The sequence below is a fragment of the Drosophila obscura genome, unplaced genomic scaffold (assembly GCF_018151105.1).
Source record: "Drosophila obscura isolate BZ-5 IFL unplaced genomic scaffold, ASM1815110v1 contig_179, whole genome shotgun sequence".
Taxonomy (NCBI): domain Eukaryota; kingdom Metazoa; phylum Arthropoda; class Insecta; order Diptera; family Drosophilidae; genus Drosophila; species Drosophila obscura.
The window spans coordinates 7,518,821-7,542,860 of record NW_024542766.1 but is presented as its reverse complement, the minus strand read 5'-3'; the positions used below and the strand labels follow the sequence as shown (position 1 = coordinate 7,542,860).

The window sequence follows — 24,040 nt, the reverse complement described above, 5'->3', positions numbered from 1 at the left end:
TCCACAATAATTGCACAATCAGCAGATTACTTTATTGCCATAGGAAAATCTGCGATGTCAGCTGTACGAATGGAGTAGCCCCCCGCCCTCTCTCACACTCTTCCTCGCTCTCTGATTATTTGCTTCCACCAAAATAGCAACAAATTAAACAGACACCAAGCAGATTTCCATAGGTGGCAGAGTGCAGGCAGTGACGGAAGTATTTTCACGACGAGGGAAAAGAGGGAAATTCGAAGTGCAACAATGGCGAAATGGTTTAATGGAGCATGTCGAAATGAGTTTTTGGGCAAATTGTTGTTGAGTTCTACCGAGTACTCGGTATTTCGTGCATATGTGATGAAAAGCCTGCACATCCCATTTAAATGCAGAGGAGTTCAAGTGCCAGTGACGGTGGTGACGGTGGCTGAAAGGGGGGTAAGATGGGAATTGTTGAAAGAAAACTAAGCACAAAAAAAGAATGTTGAGAGTTGAAAATTGCGAAAATGGAAAGAAAACAACGGTTCAGCAAAGCAAATTGTCTGGGAAAATCAGAAAAAAATGTTGAGATAACTTTTTCTTATATTATCTTTAGACATTTTTTAGACGAGTTTCCGCAGCAACTTTCTAACCAGAAGTTAAGGCCAGACCCAAAAAACGTAACAGATAAGAAATTAATATCTGGTTTATCTTTATTCCGCCCAAAAAAAATTCATTTTATTTCATGATCTCACGTAGTTTCCATAGAAATGATACATCTTTGGGTGTTTCTTAAGCTTCCTCTACAAAATCTAAACTTTTTTCCCATTTAAAAATATTTTTAACACATATTCTGAATGATTTTGATCGCTCTCCTTGGGACTCTGCTCTTCACTGTGGATCATAAACAACATGTAATAGTTTCGAAACCATTTGAAACCGAAAATATATTATTTTATAGCTGGAAACTACTTTCAGAAGACCTTTTATGGGTACCTTTTTCTCTACGTGCATTATGCATGTCTGCCTATCATAAACTCTCCATAGCCCACACACTTTTTATAGCTTCCCTATATTGATCATATCGCTCTCTATCTCTGTCATTGTCACAGGCACCCTCGTATTTTACGATCCCCCTAAATGTCACCCCTAATCAACCCTCTTACCCAGGGCTCTACTCTGCCACTGTCAGATGCATTTGGATGCACGAGACAACAAACAGTAGCCTGACGACTGTGTGTGTAGCCTACACACAAATTGCACAAAAACATGTCAAGAGAGAGAAGAAACACAGCAGCAGCAGCAGCAGCAGCAGAAACAGAAACAGCTACCAAATGGATAATAAAAGACATTGTCTGATCCATTGTTGAAGTTTTTAGTTTGTTTTTTGGTTGCAGTTTTTGTTGCTTGCTCGATTGAGTGAATGGCGGGCTGATGGCTGATGGCTGTTCCACGAACAAATAGTTTAATGGAAATGCAGTCAGTCAGTCAGTCGGTCGGTCGTATCTGCTGCCAAATTTCACACATATTGACTTTTGGCTAATGACTTTTTGGGCTCGCAGCCGAAACAAATAAACAAATCAATCGGATAAGATCTGGGACTGTACTCCGGGGGCATCATTCCATTCCATTTCATCTAAAATTTCAGAGTAGTCTCTCCCTCGCATGTGGCAGCTGTCGCTGTCGCTGGCTCTGGCTCAAGGTGTCACCCTCAAGCAGGGGAGGAGGAGGAGGAGGCTGCCCCTGCCCTACCCTATGCGTGCGTGCGTGTGTGTGTGGCATGCGATCAATTATTTTATCGGGAAGTGAGAAAATTAAGGAAATTCCCAGCATTTTTCCACCCCTCCTTCGGTGTATCCTGTATACCTATTTTTTGGTTTTTTGTTTTCCGCTTTGAAAAGTCTTTTGTAATAAATTCTTATTAGAGGCGCCTCTCCTGCCCCTCGGGGCACGAAGCGAGATTTATGGGAGCGAAGAATCTTCCTTGGACAAACACTTTTTCTTTCTTTTGAGTTATTTTAATTGAAAGAATATTACGAATGAGATTTATGCGCTGCCCCCTGCTCTGCCTCGAAGATGAAGATTGATTTTTTGAGATGGCAAAAATTTTGCTGTGCAGAAAATTTTCATGCGCCGCTAATCAAAATTAGTCATGCCTGAAAAAAATGGTAGGGAGAGCCACACAGAGGGGCGTGGCAAAAAGAAAATTAGTTTTTAATTTGTAATTTTTCGCACACTGCTGGCACAGCAGCACAACGGCAGGCGTCACAACTTTGAAGTTGTTTGTGATTTCTAATAATCGTTTCTCTTTGAACTGCCTTCGAGAAAGTGTGAAAATGGCAAAGGAAAAGCCTCGACTCAACTCGACTCGACTCCACTTCGTTCAAGTTTTCCAGTTCAATTAGCCGCCATGGATCGCTGGTCCCACAGATCGCGCAAATCGCTCTCAGATCTCAAGAGTCCATAACAATTTCCGGCTGACAGTTTGATGGGCAATTTCTGATACACATGTTTCTGTTTTATTTTTTTTGTTCACTTCGTTTGTAGATCACTTTTTCCAGGCATGCCTTTGCTTTCCCTGTGGAGTGGAGAAGTCGTCCTCAAGTCGACTTCCTACTCTAGTCGATATTTAAAAGGCAGACAGCAATTTTCCACACTTTTCCACATTTCGAAATGGCATTGCCAACTGTTTGGCACCTTTTTCCACTGAGTGTTTGTCAAAAGGAAGGAAGGGAAGGGAGCGAAGAAAAAAACGATGTCAAAAACGTTTTTCAGATGCCGCCAAACAGTCTCCTCTCTGTGGGGCAGCTGTTGAGTGTTTTGCATTTTTCAGTGTGTGTTTGATGTAAATGCCATGTAAATATTTGATCAGCCCTACAGGCCCTAGGAGCAGTCCCGCGCCCGATAAACACATACGAGTATTTGTGTGTGCCCGTAGTAAACCTCAGAGAAACACTTAAAGGGAGAAGGACAGAGCCCATTCAGGGCAGGGGCAGTGGCAGAGGGAGGGTAAGGCGTCACTTAATTAACAGGCAAATTTTATGAAGAGCCAAGCCAACCCGCACATTCGATTCGTTTGCTACTGTCCCTGTTCCCTGTTCCCTGTCCCCGGACAGACCGGCAGGCTAATGACCCAATGGATCGGATCAATGTAGAGCCGAAATATAATCCCAGGCGCATGTCTGGCATGCTTAATGGAGGCGCTACCTGTTCTACACTATAGGGATATTTTATTAGATAAGAAAAAGGGTTCAAGGGTTCAGTCTGAAGTCTTCAGTCTGCTTTAATTGGCGGAAAAGCGGGAACAAATATTTGTGCGTGTTAAAGAAAGGAAATGATAATTATCAAAATGAGACAAGAAATTATTGTAGAGAGGAAATCATTAACGAAGAGAAAATTAGCATGGGAAAATGTAGGAAAACGTAAGAAATTTATGGCATAGAATTAAGTTGAATGAATGGTAGAAAATGTTATGTTAAAGAAGTGCTAAAAGATGTAGAAAGATGAACATGGAAGCAATAGATAAAGAACAATGGCGGAGTTTAGATGAACAAATTAAAGCACAGATTACAATGATATATTCAAAGTTATTTAAGCGCTAAATATATAACATTTATTTTTACTTTTTTGCAAGAAGAGCAAGAAGAGAATTAATTTCGAATTAAAATTTTAATAATTTAAAAATTCTTAAGTTGAGTAAAAACTAAATATATCAACCAAGAGGTTCTTTTTTATGAACGTTTGAGGTACAAGTAAAAATAAATCTATTACGGAAACTCTCCCTGCTTCGAAGGCTTAGTAGCAAAGGGTATTCCATTTAATATTCTTCCTTTTATTCCTTTTATTAAAGCACTTGGAAAGCATGATTACATCATGCCACAAAACCCATTTCCATTCCTTCAGATCTTCACATTAAGTATAACTTTTCACAATTCAAATTCCCATTCAATTAAATGCAACTCCATCTGAAGTTTCCTTTTCTCGCTGAACAGAGAACCCTTCAAGCAACTCCAACTAATATAATAATTAGGTAAATGGCTACCCAACCTTTTTAATTCAGGAAATTACGGAGGCAAGGCTGCTGCTGCTGCCCCTTCTGTAGGTTCTTTTACCCTATCGTTGCACCTTTATGTTGTCTAATTGGTGCTGCACCTTTGGCAACATGTTGCCTGTTGCAGCTGCCGCTGCTGTTGCTGTTGTTGCCATCAAATTGCAGCCGTCCTTGTGGCCTGACACTCAATAAACAGGCATTAATGTCGGCTTTTTGTCTACTTCTTTTTAGTAGAAAGAAACGCGACAAAGAGAAAGAGAGAGAGGAGTGGCGCAAGCAGAACACGAGGGAAGCAGAATGGAGCAGAATGGAATGCAACTCAATCATTAATCAGCTGCAACTAATATTGTGGCAGCTGCTAGATCGTAGCTCAGGCTCTGTTGATGCCCCCTTCTGTTGCTGCTGCTGCTGCTGCTGCCCCATTCCATTTTCTAATTGTAGTTTGACAAACATTGAACCCATTGAGCATCAGAGACCGACCTGCTCCACTTGATGATTGCAGTTCTTGGAAGGCTGCGCCATCTCGAACTCCATCTGGAACTCCATCGCTCGTTTTCCATCTTATCGCTGCCTTCCATTTAGTGCTTGAGTTTCCACAGAAGGCGCTCCCCTTCTTTGGGGCACTCTGTGTCCCCCCCCCCCTCTATTTGTCTCTTCAGTTTCTGGAATATTTAATTATTATTATGCCCTGAATTATAAGCAAAAGTCAGCAGAAGGAGGCAGGAGGAGGTAGGAGGAGGCATTAGGAGGCAGGAGGATCCATTTACCAAATTGTTCAAAGGGGAACTATCTTCCACTCTTCTTATATTTATCAATCATGGGGCAGTGGCTGTTGCAACACTTTCCTCCACTTGATTTACTCCATCAACGATCGATCGATCGTACGTGTGTAGTGGATGGTGGATATCCAGCAGACAATCCATCAATAACCAGACAATGTCCAGACAATGCCAATCGCATAGAAAGCATCTACCACTTCCACTCTGAATTCAACTTCCACTTGGCTGGAAAATTTGCATAAAAACCCAAAACCGAAAAGCAACGAAACGAAAAACAGTCGAGAAATCTAATCAAAATGATTTCCAGTAGAAAATTGGACTGGGGGGCTCTCTCTCCCGCTCTCTCTCTCTTCTCTCTTCTCTCTGTACACAAATCACGTCAGCAGACAATTTATCAGACGATGAGAGAAGCGAAACCTTGGGGGTCAGTGCTTCGGCTTTGAATGCTCGAAGGCTAATGAAATGCAATTGGAAATTTATTGGTTTGCATACGGATAGAATCCCCTAATATACCCCCACCCCACCCCCATACTCTTCGTGGGAAGGCCCTACCGATCTCAAACTGGAGTTCCACTTGAGTTTCATTCGTAATTACAATTGCCACAGAAGTTCTCTGGCTGCACTGCACATCTGTGCAACGGCGACGAGACGTCGTCCACTTGATGGACAACACAACACAACACAGTACCAGAAATTATTATATATGTATACACAAAACAATGACGACAACTCCACATCACTCTGTCTGTCTGTCTGTCTGTCTGCTTGTCAGAGAGGGACCTTCTCTCTGGTTATTCGTGTGCATGTTGCATGCAACATTTGTGCCTGTGCCTGTGCCCTGCCTCCCTTTAACTCTCTTGTTTTGTTGATTATGCTGATGAGTTTTCCCCCCTCCATCACTCTTCCCCCTTTCACTGTCTCTCTCTCTACTTATTATTATATCTACAGACCCCCATCTTCATCGCTAATAATAATAATGAAAAACTTTTCCCCTCTCTTTCTCTGTCTCTCTCTCTCACACTCTTCTTTATCGTGTATTATTTGTTTTTTGGCTCTGCATTTTTTTTCGGGGCAATGGGCTTTGGGGTTAAGGGGGTTCGGCGGTCTCTCGACTTTGTTTATGCCCCCGTAACATGCATCCCCAATGGACAATAATACGACGAGTGTACGAGCACTCGTAATAGTTAGACAAAAAAAAGCTGTGTCTGTGTCTGTGTCGAGGCATCTGAATCTGTAGCTGTAGCTGTAGCTGTTGTGTAGGTGCCAGCAATCCCATTGTAACATTTGGCAGAGGCCTCGCCGTCTCGTGTCTGCTTAGAGAGATGAAAGATATGAGAGTGGGTTTTTTTTTCGAGAGGTTTAAAGCGGAGTAGACAAATGTTCTTAAAGTGGTAAGAAAACGTCTTGGAAAGGTGGTTTGTTTTTGGTGGAATTTCTTAAGAAATACATCAAAATTTAACCCATAAAATTGCACATCAGTTTCGTTGCTATAAATTGTATCTAAAGGCTAATAAAACTGCTGTTTGATTAAGATCTTGAAGAGTAGAGAAGGAAGCAATAAAGAGTGTTATCAGATAATTATTTTGGAGGCATATAAATTCGTCAAAGCTTTATATTTATTATTGAAAAATTCTCTGAAGTTTTCTCTCTTAGAAAAAATAGTTTGGCACGGTTTTATGTCCGTTAAAATTGGTTTATATACCAATATATATCCACAAAAGTAGCAAATAAAATAAAATATTCTATAGAAAAATGCAATATTTTCCATACAAAATGCTTCAAAAAGAAAGGCATGGGTATCCATTGCATCCAGTAACCAGATTAAAATTAGCCCATAAATTAGCATCACTCTTTTCGTTGTTGCTATCCAAAATCGTATTAAGTATCTTTAAGCTTGCAAAGCTTGAAATCTCTCCTCACTGCCGCCTCTCACTCTTTATCTCCAACGTCTATCACTTATTTGCTGCTCTTGCATACAACCAAAAAAATCCGCTTAAATTCACAAATTCTCCTTCTATCTCTTGAGATAATAAACACTTGAAAGGGGGGGGATTATAGACTGCAGACTTATCTTCATCATTAAGCAGACATTATCTGTGATTTTGCCGCATTAGAGATGCTTGTTTTGAGCCATCTACTGCGACTGGGAGGGAGGTGGGGAAGCAGCTCTTGCTTCGACCTTCGTTATGCAATTGGTTTTCCAGTCCAGCAATCAAATGCAATTGCCAGCGTCGCATCTCTGCTGGGCGGGCACTCAAGTAACTTTTAATGAAATGCATTAAGGCTCGCCTCGTTTATATAAAAGATCTCTCATATGCTCGAGCAGATTGACGCAAAAAACTCATTTCCCCCCATTGAAAATGAACGAAAAAAAAAACCCTCTCGAGTTACATGCCTAATGTTGTTATATATATGAACACGATATACGATATATGAAGCCTTTGCTGGCATAAGAAAAAAAAGAAAACTTAAATTAGCCTCAATTGTTTATAATTTCCACAAAAGCGCTTATGTGCTTCAGCTGGCTGTCAAGTGCTGCTGCTGCTGCTGCGTTGAGTGAGGAAGTGAGTGGAGTGGAGTGGAGTGGTTTTGGAGGAGGGTCTGTCTCGGTTCAGTCGAGATCTCTCATCTTAAGACCGGTTCCACCCGCTAAATAAAGTTCCGCCGAAAACTTGGACAGAGGCTTCAATGCCTTCCCCCTCTCACACAGCAGGTTTCGTGTCTAATTAATGCACTTCGATAAACGTCAGAGTAGAGATACAAGATACAAGAAAAATATATATGAGCAGCATAAATGAGCAGCAGCAGAATGTGCGCTGAAATTCTAAATACCCTGCTGCCTAGGTTAATCCCAGTGCAGGTATACGTTAATAATGCTTAATCTGGGCTAAATATGATTGGATTACCCCTTGAAACCCTTCAAACCCTAAGCCATACCTTGGGCTGCAATCTGTGAACATTTTGTTGGGTTTTTCTGCAAGGGATTTATTGTAGGAACAGCTACATTTATTTATGATTTAGTGTTACAATTTCAAAGGTTCGACTTTCGACTTGAGGACTGACTGAACCACAATAAAGATTTTGTGCAACGTTTTAAACGGATATATTCTTTAATAAAAAATAAATAAATACAGAAACAGAGACTTTATCGCGTCTTATACTTTTCCACATTTGTGCCAGTTTTTTTTTTTTAATTTTTAGCACACAAATTTAGTCCAATTAACGCAAATTTTCATCCCAATGCACTCATTCTTTTCTGAACGTTTCATATGAGGTTCGAAATGGATTCATGGAGTTCTCTAGTACCTATAATGATTCCGCCTCAGATTCTGAATCTATATATTTGTTGCATATATTACGAGCTTCATTTTTCTTTTATTTGGCTAACTTTTGCTTAAAATTCTCCTCATTTTTCCACGCCTTGCCAAACCTCTTCTCAAAGTCCTAATACCCTCTTCAAGAGCAACAAGATAACTCTTAGTTTTTTGTAGATCGCCTGGCGCTCCCTTTTCAAGACTTTGTTTTGTTTTTTCTTTTACTTTTTGCATAAATACATAAATTTATTAATTTTACGATCCGAGTTCACTCTGGGCGATAACCGTTCGATGATAAGCCCCAAAGGCAACCCAAAAAATTCAATGGAAATAACTTTGGCAATGCTTTCAGGCGCCGCCGCCGCCGCCGCCGTTTTTGCTGCTGTCAACGGAAATATATGTTTCCAACGTTAATTTCTATATAAAAATGAAATACGATCTATAAAATACTTTAATGCCGGGGCATTAAATTGTTGTTGTTACGCGTCTATATTATTATTAATTATTATGTTTTTATAGTTTTTCTACACACACACACACACCTTAAATTATGATTGGGGGAGCAGCCTTCTTGAGCAGCAAAAAATTAAATTATACACAAAAGCCCATTGAGTGCCTGTCAAATCTAACACCCAAACGAAAACCAAAACCCAAAACCCGAGAGGCTACTTAGCTATGCAGTTGACAGCTCTCCAAGTCATGAATTTTTGTTTGTGTGCGCATTTTGTTTTTTGTGTGCTTTCAACCAGTTTTTGGCATTGAAGTGGCGTAGTAGAATTTTTCGGATATTTTGCCTGTGACACAATTAGCCAACGAGTTTTTTTGTATTTTTTGCGTAGCTTTGAAATAATCGATCAATGAAGTGTCTCGAGAGCAACCCAATGTCAACAACATCAGCAGCAGCAGCATCATCATCATCAGTAAAAATAAAACGTATCGTATAGTAGTTTTGTTGTTGTTGTTGTTGCCAGACAGAAGACGACCCCCAAGACAGCATAACAGAACATGTGTTGAGTTGATCTCTTGATCGCTTTAATCATTGCACGTAAATGCATTAATCAGCCCACAGTTTTCAGACACTGAAATGTCACTCATTATTATTACTTTTATATAATTATTTTCTTCTACACACAAATTTAAAGCAATTTCCTTTTGAGATTCGAGCTCAATGATAAGACAGCGCCCCAACAGCCAGCAGCAGCCGCGTTGTCTAGACAGTGCCTCTGTGCTCTAGTCTGTGGTCTGCCTCTGCCCACAGGAAAGAGCACCCAAAAATCTGTGGCAGAGACAGAGAGACACAGAGAAAAGGTGGAGAGTCAGCGGACTGACAGACAGACAGACACTCGCGATAAGGCGATGGTTTTTTTTTTTGGTTGGTGGCTTTGCATTTTGGCGAAAGTTGTCAATGCTGCTGCTGCTGCTGCTGCTGCTGTCAAAGGTGCGTTACAGATAAACCAACAACAACAACAACAACAGCAGAAAAGAGGGTAAAAAATCGTTAAGAAAAAGAGTTAATAAAAGAAAAACGCCTCCGCACAGGAAATCAGTCTGAACTTTTGGCATTTCCAGGCGGCCACAAAAGTTCATCGTACATAAATGCATACTCGTATATTTCTCTTGAAAGATATACACGAGCAGATACTATAGACTATTAAATGCCAATGCAAACTGCAATTGCATAATAGAGAGAGAGAGAGAGAGCTTTGATTTTTTTTGATTTTCTGATGCCCTGTGGGTGCTTGAAAATTTTGACAAAATTTTGATTTATATGCGCCTTTTATTTTCGAATCAATTTGCACGATTTGAGTCGTGGTTTGATTGAAATTATTGACTGGTCCAGTGGCTGCGCAACTAAGGATTTTTGTGGCTGTCAAACTGCGGACTCCGTGCTGGCTGCTCTGAAACTTTGGGACGCAGCTGAGAAGCTCTCAAAATGTTACTCGAGAACTGTAGCCTGAGTTACGCTCAAAACTCCTAGCCGTAGCTGCTCTCAAACTGTAGCCTAAGGCTGTGTGACTCACTTCTCTGCCACTTTTGCTGTGATTTTGTCTTTTGAAATGATTTTGCTTTGCTTTTTTTTTTGTGTGTTTTTGCATAGGTCATAAATATTGAGAGATTTCCGCATTGCCACTGCAACACTTTTTGTCGTCGTCGGTCGTCGAGTGAGTGTCAGCTGCAGCAGTGCTTATCAAACCGTAGATGGTGATTCACATTGTCATCTGAGATGCCTGCATTGAAAGGTTGATTGATTGCCACGATACAAACGCGGGCAGGCAGGCATCTACAATTTATGATACATATATCTATGCACATGCATACATATGTACCCAGTTCATGCATCTGTGTGAATGGCCTTGTGGATTGTTGGGGAATGGGTGTGGTGTGGCAATGTGGCATGGCCTATGCGACACAATCTTTATAAGCAGGACTAGAGTTCTTTGTTACCCCTCGACCCATGTAAATCTGATTGGTGATACTTTAATTCATCTAAAATCGTATTTCTGTTGCAATTGCAGCACTGTCTGGGTCTTTCTATTAAACTGCAATTTTTGTTTACCAAATTTAAAACAGTTGAAAATGTACTTGAAGCGCATTTTCGTGACTTTCCGACTTAAGTTTGACTTAAAACAAACTTTTTGGCTGCTTTTTGGGTTGACTTTGAAACTACGTTTAGTTTAGTTTCTTGCATTTAAAAAAGTTTTTGTTTGACTTTAAGGTTGGTAGCAGCACAGTTGCTCCCAAATGTGCATGCACACAGTGCATTTGTTGAAGGTTGAACGTGAAGATGTGGCCTTAAATTTAAAGTTCAAGCTGCAAATTTCACCAAAAAAAAAATGTAAGAAAAATCAATGTAAAAATGGTAGAAACTGCGCATAGTTTTATGGGGAATTCTCGAAGATTTCGAATTAGTTATTTTCCAGGTTTTTTTTTTATTTATTTTATTTTTTTATTTATTTTTTATTTACTAGACTTCGAAGTTCATTTCACTCCCAGCCCATTTTAAGTGTAGCAGTGTAATTCCTGTCTCAGATTCTGGTGCACTTACAACAACTGCACTTAACTTTGATTTTTCTGACATTTCTCCATTCCTGACACTCTCTCTGCAATTATTGCAGAACTTTAATTTTGTGTTTAATTACTTCATTCGCATTGAGTTGTTGTATTAAAATTATATACATTCCCTCACATCCTGTACTGCAGACCAGAGCCCACAATTAAAGTGGTTTAGCACTCTAACAGAGAGTTAGCAGCAGAGGGAACTTACTGTGGCATATACATAGTAGTAGATACCCCATGAAGTGCAATCAAAACAATTACAGCCAATTCACGCAGTGCTAAAAAGAGGGCAAGAGAGACAGAAAGAGCGTGAAAGACAGAGAGAGAGAGAGAGAGATTCAGAGAGCAGCTGCAACAGGCAAAATCAACAACAATAAAGCAGAAACATCGAAACGTTCGTCGTCTGTATATGTTGATGACATTAGAAAATTGTTGTTTATTGCATTTCCTTGTTATTGTCGGCAGGCCAGATCCGAAGTCAAGCCCAAGTCGCTCCCCAACCCAGACTCTTGGCCAGCAGCAGCAGGCGGCAGGGCAGTGCAGCTTTTTTTGTTTTTTTTTTTTGCGCCAGCAAGGCGCTGGCAACCAGAACTGTTCCTCCTTCTGTGTCTGTCTGTCTCACTGTCTGTCTCGCTCAAGTGTCAACGACTGCTGCAGGCCAAAGAACTAACAAACCAATTGACAGGCAGCAACAACAACAACAAAAAAAGGCTATAGAAATGGCAGCACACCAACATGGCACAAGCTTACACATAGCTAGAGATAGATACATGGCAAAGATACAGATACAAATACTCGTTTGTATGTTTTGAGTGCCCCGTTGGGTGTCAGTCGAATGTGTCAAGTAGTTGATAAAACTCATAAAATGTTTGGGCAAACGAAATATCAGAAAGATGAAACATGAAAATGCAGTTCCGGGTGGGAACTAATATCATGGATATATTCCTAAGGGTTGTGGGTTCAATTAACTATACTGTAAATTATGATTCTGTAATTTCTGTACAATCGATAGCTCTCGTAACAGCCGCCCCCCATTAAATTCCACTCACGTGCTACGCAATTTGACATTGAAAAGCAGTCAAATCCATTAGGTCTCTCCATCTCCATCTACTCGTAACCATTGTGCTGCTGCTGCTCCATTAAGTTGCTCTGAGGTGCGATAGTTTTTTTTTCTCTTTTTGGCTGTCAATCAGAAAACCCGTCATGTGAAATGGATGCTAATTAGGCGTTAATTAGGCGACTGAGCCATAGAAAATGAAACAAGTTGCCGGGATAGACATAGAAATTGAATAGGTTGAGGGACACAGCCACGATTCTCGCTCTTGCTCTGGGGAGTATTATCTGCGACTCTTGAGGAATCAACTCTAACTTTGAGATGGCAAGGCAGGGCAGGGCAGGGCCAGTTCATTGGACGTTCAATTTATGGAATCCATGCTTCAATTAAAAATGATTGATGCAAGCCAGGAATGGAGGGGGTAGGGACGTGGCTGCCCTAGCAATGAACAATAAACGAGTGGGGCAACAACATTAAACAAAATATATCTGGGTTACCCCCAGAGTCGAATCCAAATGATAAATTTGAATCCTCAATTTCGTTTCGTATCTGCCGCAGCAGCGATTAATCAATGTTTAAACTTTAAAGTGAACAACGAACAGCCGACGAAAACCAAAATGAAAAACTTGTGAAAAACTCAAATCGAAATACCGAAAACGTAAGAAAAAGAAAAAATCCAACGCGAAACGCGAAATGTCTGCTGCTAGCACCAGCAGTCGCCCGCCTCCATCGCCCATTGCGGCGCCCATTTATGATGGCTATGCCACGATTCGAGCGCGAGGTTTGACCCGCTCCTGCTCCATACGCGCCGCAGAGGTCACCGAGGCGGCTGCCGCCACACAGCCCACACCCCCCGCACATCATCCGCACATCATTCTGCAGCCACAACGCAAGAGAACTGTGTCGCTGCGGAGCAGCTATAGCCAGGGCAATGCCGAGGAGATCTATGCCCGTGCGAAGCCAGTGAGGACACCCACCATAGGCGGCGATCTGGAGCCCATTTATGCGAGCACCACAGCGAATTCTGTGGGCTTTCGACCGCTCTCCGATGCCAGCAGCTCCTCGGGCGGTGGCAGCATGCCCTGCGACTATCAGAATGTCAAGAAGAACTCGCGCTTCTCCCTGGACTCGCTGCAGAGCAGTGCCACGCCCAAGACGCCCGACTACAATACGGCGGGGGAGGAGGAGCACATCTTTCTGTACACGGCACCGGATAGCCCCAAGCGGCGGCTGGACAGCGGCCTGCGCAGCTCCTACGACAGCTCCGAGCGGGGCTGCTACTCGCCTCTGCCCAAGATCAGTTTCGATATGCAGGAACGGGACAGAGAGCGAGAGCGCGATCCGAGGATACGTCCGCCCACGCTGCGACACAATTCCGTGGGTTCCACGGGCTGTCGCCGACCCATGACGCTGTCGCTCACGGACGCGCCACGTTCGCCAACGGGCCTGCCACCGCCCGCACCCGTGCGCCGCGAGAGTCTCTATGCCAAGCCAAAGATCTATGCCACGCCGACGAGGCCACCGACCAGCACACGCCTCAATCTGTACGAGCTGCCGATAGTCACGCAGCGAAGCAGCAGTGTGGAGCTGCTGGAGCGATCCTACACGAGTCAGAGCCTCGCCACCATCGACCAGGACGAGCTCCTGGTGGTGCCCAGTGCCATGCCCATGCTCCCAAATGCCGTGGATCGGCGCTACCACACGCTGGGGCACATGCGGGTCAAGAGCATGGGGGCGGGTCTGCACCGCAGCCTCGATGTGCCCGTGGGCTCCATGCTGGACATGGCCACCGGCGGACACTGGCGAACGCATCGCGGCGGCAACAAGTCGGTGGGGAATATCTATGCCTCTGCGGATGCGGCCGTCAGTGATCTGAATCGCATGGCTCCGGAGTACATGGATCCCTTGGACTTTAAGATTGGCTGCCAGACGACGCTAAGGAGTAAGCCGCTGATACCCTGGTACGAGCTGGCCATCCGCAGGGACTTTAAGCGGCAGTCGTGTCCCCCAATCAGTGGGGGAATGGGAGTGGGAGGTCAACCTTCGCTGACATTGGCCGCTTCGCCGCAAGAGGAACTCGAACAGGTGATGTAAATGTTTTGATAACAAGCGATTGGTAATCGATTAAAAATCGATAATAAAAAAATCGATAAAAAGTATCGATAAAGTGTCTTTAAAATAGAATTATAATAGAATATAACTAGAATTTGCAATCAATATTTTCGATCTATACCGATTGATAACTTATCGATTATTATTCTTTTTATAGATAAATTAGTGCTATTATCGAAATGGCTGTAGATTTATTAATCGATTAATCGCTGAATGCATTTTACCTACTACAATGAATTATATGATTTGATAACTTTTGTCAATGATCTATCGAATATTTTAATACCAATCACCCCTATAAAATGGCATATAAACTGACCAAAGAGAACAGAGAATGAACATTACAAATTCGAATAAATTTCCTACAAATTCCGCCATGTTTTGTTGGTACTGTTATAAATTTCATGGTGTCCATGTTCTGTGTTCTGTGCGGTTCCTCCTGGTGATGATGTCTTCACCTGGCATGGCATGGCATGGCATGGCATTCGCTTCATCCGGCAATGGCATTACGAATGCAAGTCATCGAATATGGCCAAGCAATGTAGATACCAGCAGCAGAAGCATCAGCAGCAACCTCAACACACTTGACCAACAATGCCACTGCAACTGCAGCCAGCAAATACAGCAAATAGAAAATGCAACTGCAACTGCAACAGTCTGAGGCAGATGAAGCCAGAGGCAAGTACGACTGTCAGTCGCCGTTAGATGCTTTACCCACTGATTGATTTAATCAAACTTGCATGAGGAGCCTCTGGAGCTGCATGCCTGACTGCCTGCCTGCCTGCATTTGTCGCTTGTCTTAAGGCCTTTGGGGTGCTCCTTTGCTCTGGCTTTGGCTTTGGCTCTGGCTCTCTGCTCTCTGGCATATTAAATAAACGAACCACGCTGGCCCAAACGTCTTTCCCATTAGGTTCACGTACCATGGATTACACTGCTGCTCCTCGTACTGTTCCTGATTTTAATCCTACGACTATGTCCGTTGTGGTGGAAGCTGCTGCACCACAAACAACATCTGTTGTTGCTGCTACGAGTGCTGCTGTTGCTACGAGTGCTGCTGATGCTGCTGATGCTGCTGATGACCAAAACTGATGACCTGATTTCGCAGAACATGCAATTGATATGTCCACGAAAGAAATCGCCAGCTTTCAGTGCGGTTTGCTCAGCCATGGGAATGCCCTGCAAAAGGCAACACGATTGTTGATTTATAGACTGTGTTTTCTTTTTATAGATAACTCGGGAGTACTTGATACTTGTGGAATCAGTTTGGGCGAGAGAGATCATATTTCGTACATAACAGGCTTTAAAGATAAGAATTAGAGTGGAATTCAACACACAAAATATTAATGAATTATAGTAAATATCGAAGTGAAAGAAATTCTTTCTATATAAGCTATTACTCGATTGATGAATTAATCAATTGAATTTAATCCCCTTATTTCTGCCCAAAACCTGACCCCAATTAAAACCCACCAATACTCGATACGTGTTTAAGTGTGATCTGAATATTATACCAAAATACACACTCGATAGCCATTCATAAACCCCTCGATGCCACGATGCCACGATGCCTCGTCGATACCTTGATACCTGGCTCCTGCACATAAAGGCTGAGCAGCAGACTACACCAACAACAACAACAATTTCGTCGCCAATTGCGGGTCCAATCAATGTCAGCTTTCAAAACAAATAAAGTTGCCATTAATGCCGTTCGTTCGTTCGTTCGGTTCGGACGAGTACACTTTGGAGTACGTTTGTTTTTTATTTCTTAAGGTTTTTTTTTGTGTTTTTTTTTGGCGCGTTTTTTTAAAGCGGTTTTTAGACTTAGCCTCTGCGACGCCACTAGCTCTGCTCTTTTTTTTTTTAAGGCGTTTTTCATGTTTATTTCATGTTTATTTATGAGCACTAGCAGCACCAGCAGCACCAGCAGCAGCTGCCGCCAGCAGTCAGTCCCCAATGTTTTGGTCTGGGACTGGACTCTCTGTGTCTTGGGACTGCGACAGCGACAGAGCAACAGCGACTTGGGTTAGTAGGTAACTTGAGCTGTCGGCCTCCATCGAGGGAGTATGAAAATGAAAAGTGAAATTGTCAGTTGGCGTGTGAACAGAGTGGGGATTTGGGGGTGATGGAAATCGTCGATAAAATTAAAAATGATTGATAAATTTCGATGTGGTTTGTAATAGTTTGGAAGTTTGAAATTTTATTTGGAATAATTTTTAATAGTTTAAATTGAATATTAAACTTTTATTATTGTTTTCATAGGATTTCTGATCGATATTTTTCACGTTTTCGAAAATAAAAGTATTATTATTAAGCAATAATATATGTAAAACACAACATAATATTCCACACTATTTTTATTCCATAAGTAAGAAAATATTTATGTACGAATATTCCGTTCGATCAAAAGTCATCCCAGGTAGCTCTTACAGTTTAATAGTATTAGTCACAGGGCAGATAGATTCAGTAGTACAGTTTGAGCATCACTGACCATGTCATAGGTGAGATCAGAATATATCAGAATATAATTTGATTAAAGAGTTCAACGATGGGGAGCAATTGTTTGAATGCCAAAAGTTGATTGCTTTTAATTGATTTAATTTGTTTTCTTTTTTTTTTTACTTTTGATGTTTTATTTCTTCAATTTACATATTTGGCAATTACCAATAAAATACAATGGGTCATCGTTATGACAATGGTTCGAGGTTCGAGAGCAAACTAGAGTGGAAAGCAATTAGGGATGTGCTGTGCGAGGAATTTAACGATATTTATATCTATATAGAGGTAGAAAATGATTATAATTAAGCATAATTTTTAAACGTATATACTTCTATTATTTTTTTTTTTGTTAAACTAAACATAAGAGATATAAATTCATTGATATATATCGCCATATCCGTCACTTCTATCAATTCCTACATTTGTGATTAATGTGAATTTGATTATTATTATTATTCCATACAAGAGAAGGGGCAGCATAATTAATGAATGTAAAGTGCCTTTGTGCTCACAATTTCAATTCATTCAAGTGCTTCAATTGAGTGTTAAATGGCTGAAATCACATGACTGACGGCTTATGATTGTTAATTTTCTAATGGTTTCCGTACGGCAGACAGACAGGCAGACAGACAAATGGATGGATGGACGGATAGAAAGGGTAATGGAATGCTTCAGAAAATCCATTCTAAAGAGCAGTTCATAGAGTGTTAGGTTGCCCGCTTGATTTTCTGATGGATTGCTCCCACCTTTTAATGTAACACCTTTGGATGGAGAACAGAATTTATTAACCAGCAGTTTGAGGCCTCATTATGGCGCACAAGGACAGTTCATCAACCGTTTGTGTTCTACTTTCAAGTTCTCCTCTGTGCTCTGCATAATTAATAAATCTTTTGGGGCTGACAAAATGCCAACAAATTGCCAGCTTCAGCTCCCAGCTCCCAGCTTCAACTTCAGTGCGGCGGCGAACGGGCCTTAAATAACTTGTTGTATTTTTTATCTATCTGAAAATCGCTTATTAAAACCGTTTGCTCTATGATAAACGAGATGGCAAACTGGCGATTGGCCGGCGATTGTGTGGAGAGCGGCTGCCTGGCTGTCTGTCTGTCTGTCTGTCTGCCTGTCAGCGCGCGCTGAATCCACATGCAATATATTTGTATCTCATAGATACTCGTAGTAATTGCCACTGCCACGGCGCGTCGCGTTGCGCGTTGAGCGCGGCATTGCAGTGCTTCCAACAAAGAAACTGGTTGACTAACTGAATATCTGCAAATGCAACTACAACTCTTGAATCTCTATCTGCACAGTTAATATCTCAACTCCATCTGTTTCTCAACTGCAGTTCGTTTTGCTGTCAGTGGCAACATGACAGCTACATTGGATTTACGAGTACTCTGAGGCTTATTTTCAAACATGATTACCAAATATTTCTATAGATTTGTGTGTCCCATTGGGTAGAAGGGTATATTGTATGCCAGGGGAATGTATTTAATATATGGGGTAGAAAGAATTTTTAAACTAAAAATTAATATATTTTATTGATGAGCATCATTAAGGAAGTAGCTATATCCATTTCCTTGCTTGTTTGTGTCTTAAAAAATATATTTTGGGAGTGAAAAAGAAGGGTTAGACATCAGGATAGATAGGATGACATCTTTTCCATGCTATCTACAGCTATCAAATATGAAGAAAAACCCTGGCGTTGTGGATACTTGCTAAGTGTGCTATTAATTAAATATCTATTCAAATTCATAGCAATGGGATAAGTATTGTTAACTATTCTTGTTGTCAGAAGTACAAACGACATTTCCACTCATACTTGAAGGTAGCCCGTTCCTTGGTTCCCCGTACCCGATTAGCAGGCACATTAAAGTCGCAAGATCCATTGCTAATAGCATTCTTACTTGTTTGTTTTTTCTTTCTCCTACCAATTCTACCAATTGCATTCAATTTGTAATTAAATTATAAATATTTATAACTACATTCATGTACATATAATCGTATCGTAATAATCGTTTTAATATGCAAGTCAGCAAAAGCAAAAGTCCACCTCTGATCTTTCGGGGCACGTGTTTGGCTTGTATCGTACGAATAGTTTTTTTTTAATTTTTGTTGTTTTGTTGTTTCGGTGGGCTTGGACTGGGGGGTTTTTCTGTGTGTGTGTGTTTTTGGGCCCGTCACAGGTGGTGCTGCTGGTGGCTGAACAAACCAGTTTGTAGTTCTTTAACAGGGCTCCCAAAAGACCTACAGACCGAAAACGACAGCAGCAGCAAAAAAAACAGAACAGAAACACAAAAACAAAACAAAAACTTGTTTCCGACCGCAGAAACAACAAGAGGCAAGCTGAAGGAAACAACAAAAAAAAAAAGTGGCAGTGGCTGTGGCAGGAGATGCCATGCCACGGCCACCAGATGGATAGACAGAGAAATAAAGACGTGACCATGATGAAGCTTGTTTGTTGTGCGAGGAGGCAAAAGGACGAGTCTGTAACTGTCTGTCTGTCTGGCTGGCTGGCTGTGTGTCTCCCCAAGGAAATCAGCGGCAGTAGCAGCAGCAGCAGCAGCAGCAAAAGTAAACTCAAGTCCAAACCCAGAATCAAAACAAACAAATGAACACAAAACGCAGAACGCAGAACGCACAACTGAATCAGAATCGGAATGGGAAACCAAAGACAAGACCGCAAAGAGAAGGCGGCACGACCAGAGCCCATCAATTTCCCATTCCCATTGCACTTTTGTTTAATAAGCAACAAAGAGGGCCACAAATACGCGTACCTTACACAACTTTTCTCGCTCTGTCGATTTGAATTTTCAAACTCAACGGCAGGCCAACACAATTATATTATATTATCATCGAACAAACTGGTTGCATGCATCTTCATTGTCTGTTGTCTGTTGTCTCTTGTCTGTGTCTCTTGTCGAATGTCTGTCTGAACGTGCCTCTCTTGCGGCTTCCGGTCTTGCAAAGAAATCAATAAACCAAACAAAAAACGAAGAAGAAATGAAACCAAAGCAAAGGGGAAGCGTAGAGCACTTGAATAGCCATTGATCGTGTCACAGGGACACCCCAGTCATTGTTTTGATTGTTTTCGGCTTTAATAAAGGGATAAATTGGACACTGGACTGGCAGCACACAGAATGTGGAGGCCAGGGTTAATAATCGTATATTCTGATTGAGTTTGTGAAGCGATTTCGAAATGAATTTGTAGAGGATCGATTGGGTTTTGGGGGACTTAAAAGAAGTTTACAAATAATTGTGTAACAAAATTTGGACTAAATCGGATATATGGAAAGGGAATTTGGGTATAATAATTCAAAAGCAAAAATGGAGATACATAATATGATAGGTCTTATAGCTTTTTCCTGTGTTTAAAATTATGGAATAACTATTTAGACACTCCCATATTCAATACTGAGCCACACAAATGGGTTAATCTTTCGCTAAGCATATAAATGAATAAATGAATTGGAAACTCCAACGAAATCTCTTCCCATAATACCCAAAAATCCCACAAATTTCACTTTTCTTTATTAAAAGTTTATCTATGGAGATGCCCGTACGCTTAATCACTAAAAATACGCTTGTTAAAATAGCTTTGAATCTTTGTATGAGAAACATTTAAGCTCAAGTTTAATTAAACATTTCTCTGTAATCTGTCATTAAACTGCAAATCTTTTCAAATCTTGTATTGTACAGAAAGCAATCTTGAAATTAAATGCATTTTATAGACTCGCCAACTAATTTTCCTTTACCTTTCTCTGTCTCTCTTTCTTTGCAGGTAAGTTTTCCACATGGAAAAACCATAAAATGGCAAAAATCTGCAATGGGGGTAGCGTAAGTTTGTGTGTCGGGTGTTTTGTTGGCGGGGGGTGTGTGGGGGGTAGACCATTAGCCAAATGGCAAATTTATCTAAGTAGCAATAATTTTCTTTTGGCGGAGAGAATTTTCCGTACCGAGAGAGAAGCACAGCTAAAAAGAATCCACAATTGTACAAATAATGGGAGACTGCAATGCAATCTTCTTGATCTTTCACCAGCGAAGAGAGAGAAGAGCGGGAGAACTTCCAGCACCACAAAAAATACGAACTGAAACTGCAGTCAGTGGCCCGGACTTCAGTCGGAGGCTTTTGGCTGAGTCTGCGGCGGCGGTGGCGATGGCGGCGGATCAAAGACAATTCCACTCGGACTTGGATGCTGAATCGGTGGATTGGTGGATCTGTGGATTGGCTCCCCCGTTGTCCAAGATTTTTTAATGATGATTTGCTATTTTTTTTTTTGTATCTTGTGTTTCTTTCTGCGCACGCCCCGAGGATCCATCCCCTCTCTGTCTCTCTCTCTCCTCTTCAGTGACTTCTCTCCGCTTCGATATATATTGTATCTTTGTTTGTGTGAAACAATCAGAACGGATTAGTTTGTTAATCATTTTATTATGTGGCTGGGCAGGTCAGGGCAGTCAGTCGAAGCGAATGAGAAATCGAATTGAGATACAAATGTGATGTGGAAGGAATCTCGAAGACAGGAAATCTGCAAATGATTAAAGGAACACCGAATGGCACTCTATATATTTAAATGAAACACTGCTGCTAATTCTATGGCTAAAGAAGAGTTCTAGTGCTAGTTCTATGGCTATCAGAAGTACTAACTATAGAAAAGCTAATCTTATCTATGTGAAGTCTCCCCCCATAATAATCACCAAAGCCAAACACGAGGCTTCCACACTTCCTTCCATCAGTCACTTGAAAGGTCACTGGGGTTAACATCTTCATTAATTTCTGTGGAAAAATCCATCAACTTTGTAGATAGTTTATCTCTATTTTGTTTGCCCGCAAGGTTAAACTCGTCAGACCTCTGCACACATATTTTCCGCTTAAAATTTGCCTTTGGAAATTAATATGTGATGCCTCCAACGGCGGCCTAACCTGACCCAACCTCAAGCTCAGGCCGAGGCCTTCATCAATTAGCCATGAGGTAACCAGCAGCACCCCCCGTGCCAGGCCATGCCCTCACTCCCACACATCCTTGGCCTGAACTTTCACTCTCTCTCGAAGGCCGCGCGGATGAGCTGGAAAATATATATATGTGTGTGTGTGTGTGTGTGTGGGGGCTCATCAATCAACAAAAGATTTTCCTATGCAAATCAGGCAAAAGGCAGAGGCGGAGGCGGAGGCAGAGGCATGGCCCTGCATCCGCATAATAAATCAGGAATGGAATGAAAGCCATGTGACAATTGTTACAGTTCTTCCTGCTGCTCTGTCCCCTGCGCCCCCTCCTATTGCTGCTTTCATTCTATATAAATCCACAACAAAATATCAAGTGTTGCAGTGGCAGTGACAGTGGCAGCTTGCAGTTTGCAGTGGGCTGCTGTGGCAGATGCAGCGAGCTGTGGCACTGTGACACTGTGGCATATTATTCTGCTGTTTGTTGAGGGCACATAAATCATTGGAAAGGTCAAAGTGCACACGCCCACGGGCATGTAGCAGCACCAGCACCAGCAGCAGCACCCACAGAGATACAGATACAAGACACAGATCTCTGTACAAGATACTCTCGTGCAAAGAGAACCATTTTTGGCAACACATGGTCGCCTGATGTGTCTCAGAATGATTCAAGTGGGGGCAGCATACGCCTGCAGCATGATTTATGCAACATTATGTACGAGTACGAGTACGAGTACGAGTGTGTGTAGAAATGTCAACCGTTGGCTATAAATTCAACTCCAACTCCAAGACTGGCCACTGGCCACTGGCCTGGCGACCCACTTAAGTCAGTCGGTAATCAAAACGCCTCCCCCCCCCCCCCACCTACAACAGCTAATCGAAGGTCTAACCTTATCGAGGGGGAGACACAGACACAAGCGGAACTCTTATCATGCTGCGATAGCTGCCAACTATAGCTATCAGCAACTGGCGATTTTATTGTTGCACAACTTAAAGTTCGCTTTTGCGTTTAATTTTTGGAATGGGCTAAAAACTGTGAAACTTTTTTTTGTGTGTGGCTGGCTCTGCCATTGAACTTGAACTTTGTTTTGTGTCTGCAAATTGCCAGCAATAAATTCAGCAATGCATCAGTGGCAACAGCAGCAGAGGCTGCAACAGCAGCAGAGGCAACAGAAGCAGAGGCAACAGCAGCAGCAGCCGAAGCGCAACAGCCACATTGACAGTCAAATTAAAGTTTCCATTGCTGGCTGGGTGTACCCTGGACGAGAGAGACAGAGAGAGGGCATTATGAAATGATAGAGATGTTTGGCAAGCAACAAAAGCATAAGGCTTCCTTGAGCTTATTATTAGAGTGAATTTATTGGGGATTAAGCTTAATATATGAAGGGAATACTGCATATTTGTTGCTGCCTTTGACTACTAAATAATGTTGTTTTTTAATATTATTCTTTCCGCTGCACGAAGTGCACTTCGATCAAAGCAACATGATCGAGCAGGAGCACTTTATCGCAACTCAGAGAAATAAATGGAGAAATATTTGCCAATAAATTTGCCAATCGCACTTTAACCCTCGGAAACCCTCAGATCTTTGTCAGAAAAACTGCCTCGTTTTTATGGATCATCCAATCAAAGCGTAGAAATTTTAGCTATACAGAAATGAGAACAGAAATCATAGCCGAAAAAATATCAAAAGGAAGCTCGTAAAATATCACTGCAACCATTCAAATTAAGATCTAGCTACTCTGTTAACAGCTTCCACTCAAATAATTTGTATTAAAGGGTATCTCAAGCTTCGAGCAGCTTTCATCTCTTGAGTTTTCATGTTTTTTTGTAAGCGTTGCTATTGCTGGTGTTTTTTTTTTTGCGTTGGCCATTTAGCATATGGCCCCAGCGACTTGCTGCATTTTTTTTTATCTCTCCCTATCGCACTTTTTCTGCCTCTCTCTCTCTGTGTTTCTCCCTTGTACCCTCTCCCTATTGCACTTCCTTCTGTCTCCCTCTCTCTCTCTCTTTCTCTGACTGCGTGTCGCTAGCAGCTGATGCAGAACCGTTTAACGCTTCGTTGCCTTCAACGTGCAAATGAAGTGCAACAACAGCAACAGCAACAGCAGCAACATAACGCCCTGCCTGCTCCTCCACGCTGGTCACACTCTTACAGTTTGAGAGTCGCTGCTAAAAGGTTCGGACTGCCTGCTCAATGAATGGAGCTGTGTGTTTTGTTTAGGGGCGGAAGACAGCAGCATAAAGGAGGCAGCAGGCATCGATGTTTTGGGGGAATGTTTCTGCTGT

General features: G+C 41.8%; 1 protein-coding gene across 8 annotated transcripts in view; it reads left to right on the top strand.

Moving 5' to 3' along the window:
* LOC111080758 (protein sickie) overlaps positions 1-24,040 on the top strand; it is a 209,087-nt gene that overhangs the window by 177,843 nt on the left and 7,204 nt on the right. The window contains exon 2 of one of the 8 annotated variants that reach the window (XM_022376567.2): positions 12,799-14,295. The exons of 5 other annotated variants lie outside the window; for them this stretch is intronic. In XM_022376567.2, the coding sequence (XP_022232259.2) occupies positions 12,904-14,295 (1,392 nt within the window). In that variant the 5' untranslated portion in view covers positions 12,799-12,903. Of the gene's footprint in view, positions 1-12,768; positions 14,296-24,040 lie in introns of all 8 variants that reach the window. 2 more of the 8 variants (XM_041592295.1, XM_041592294.1) reach the window with 2 other exon arrangements.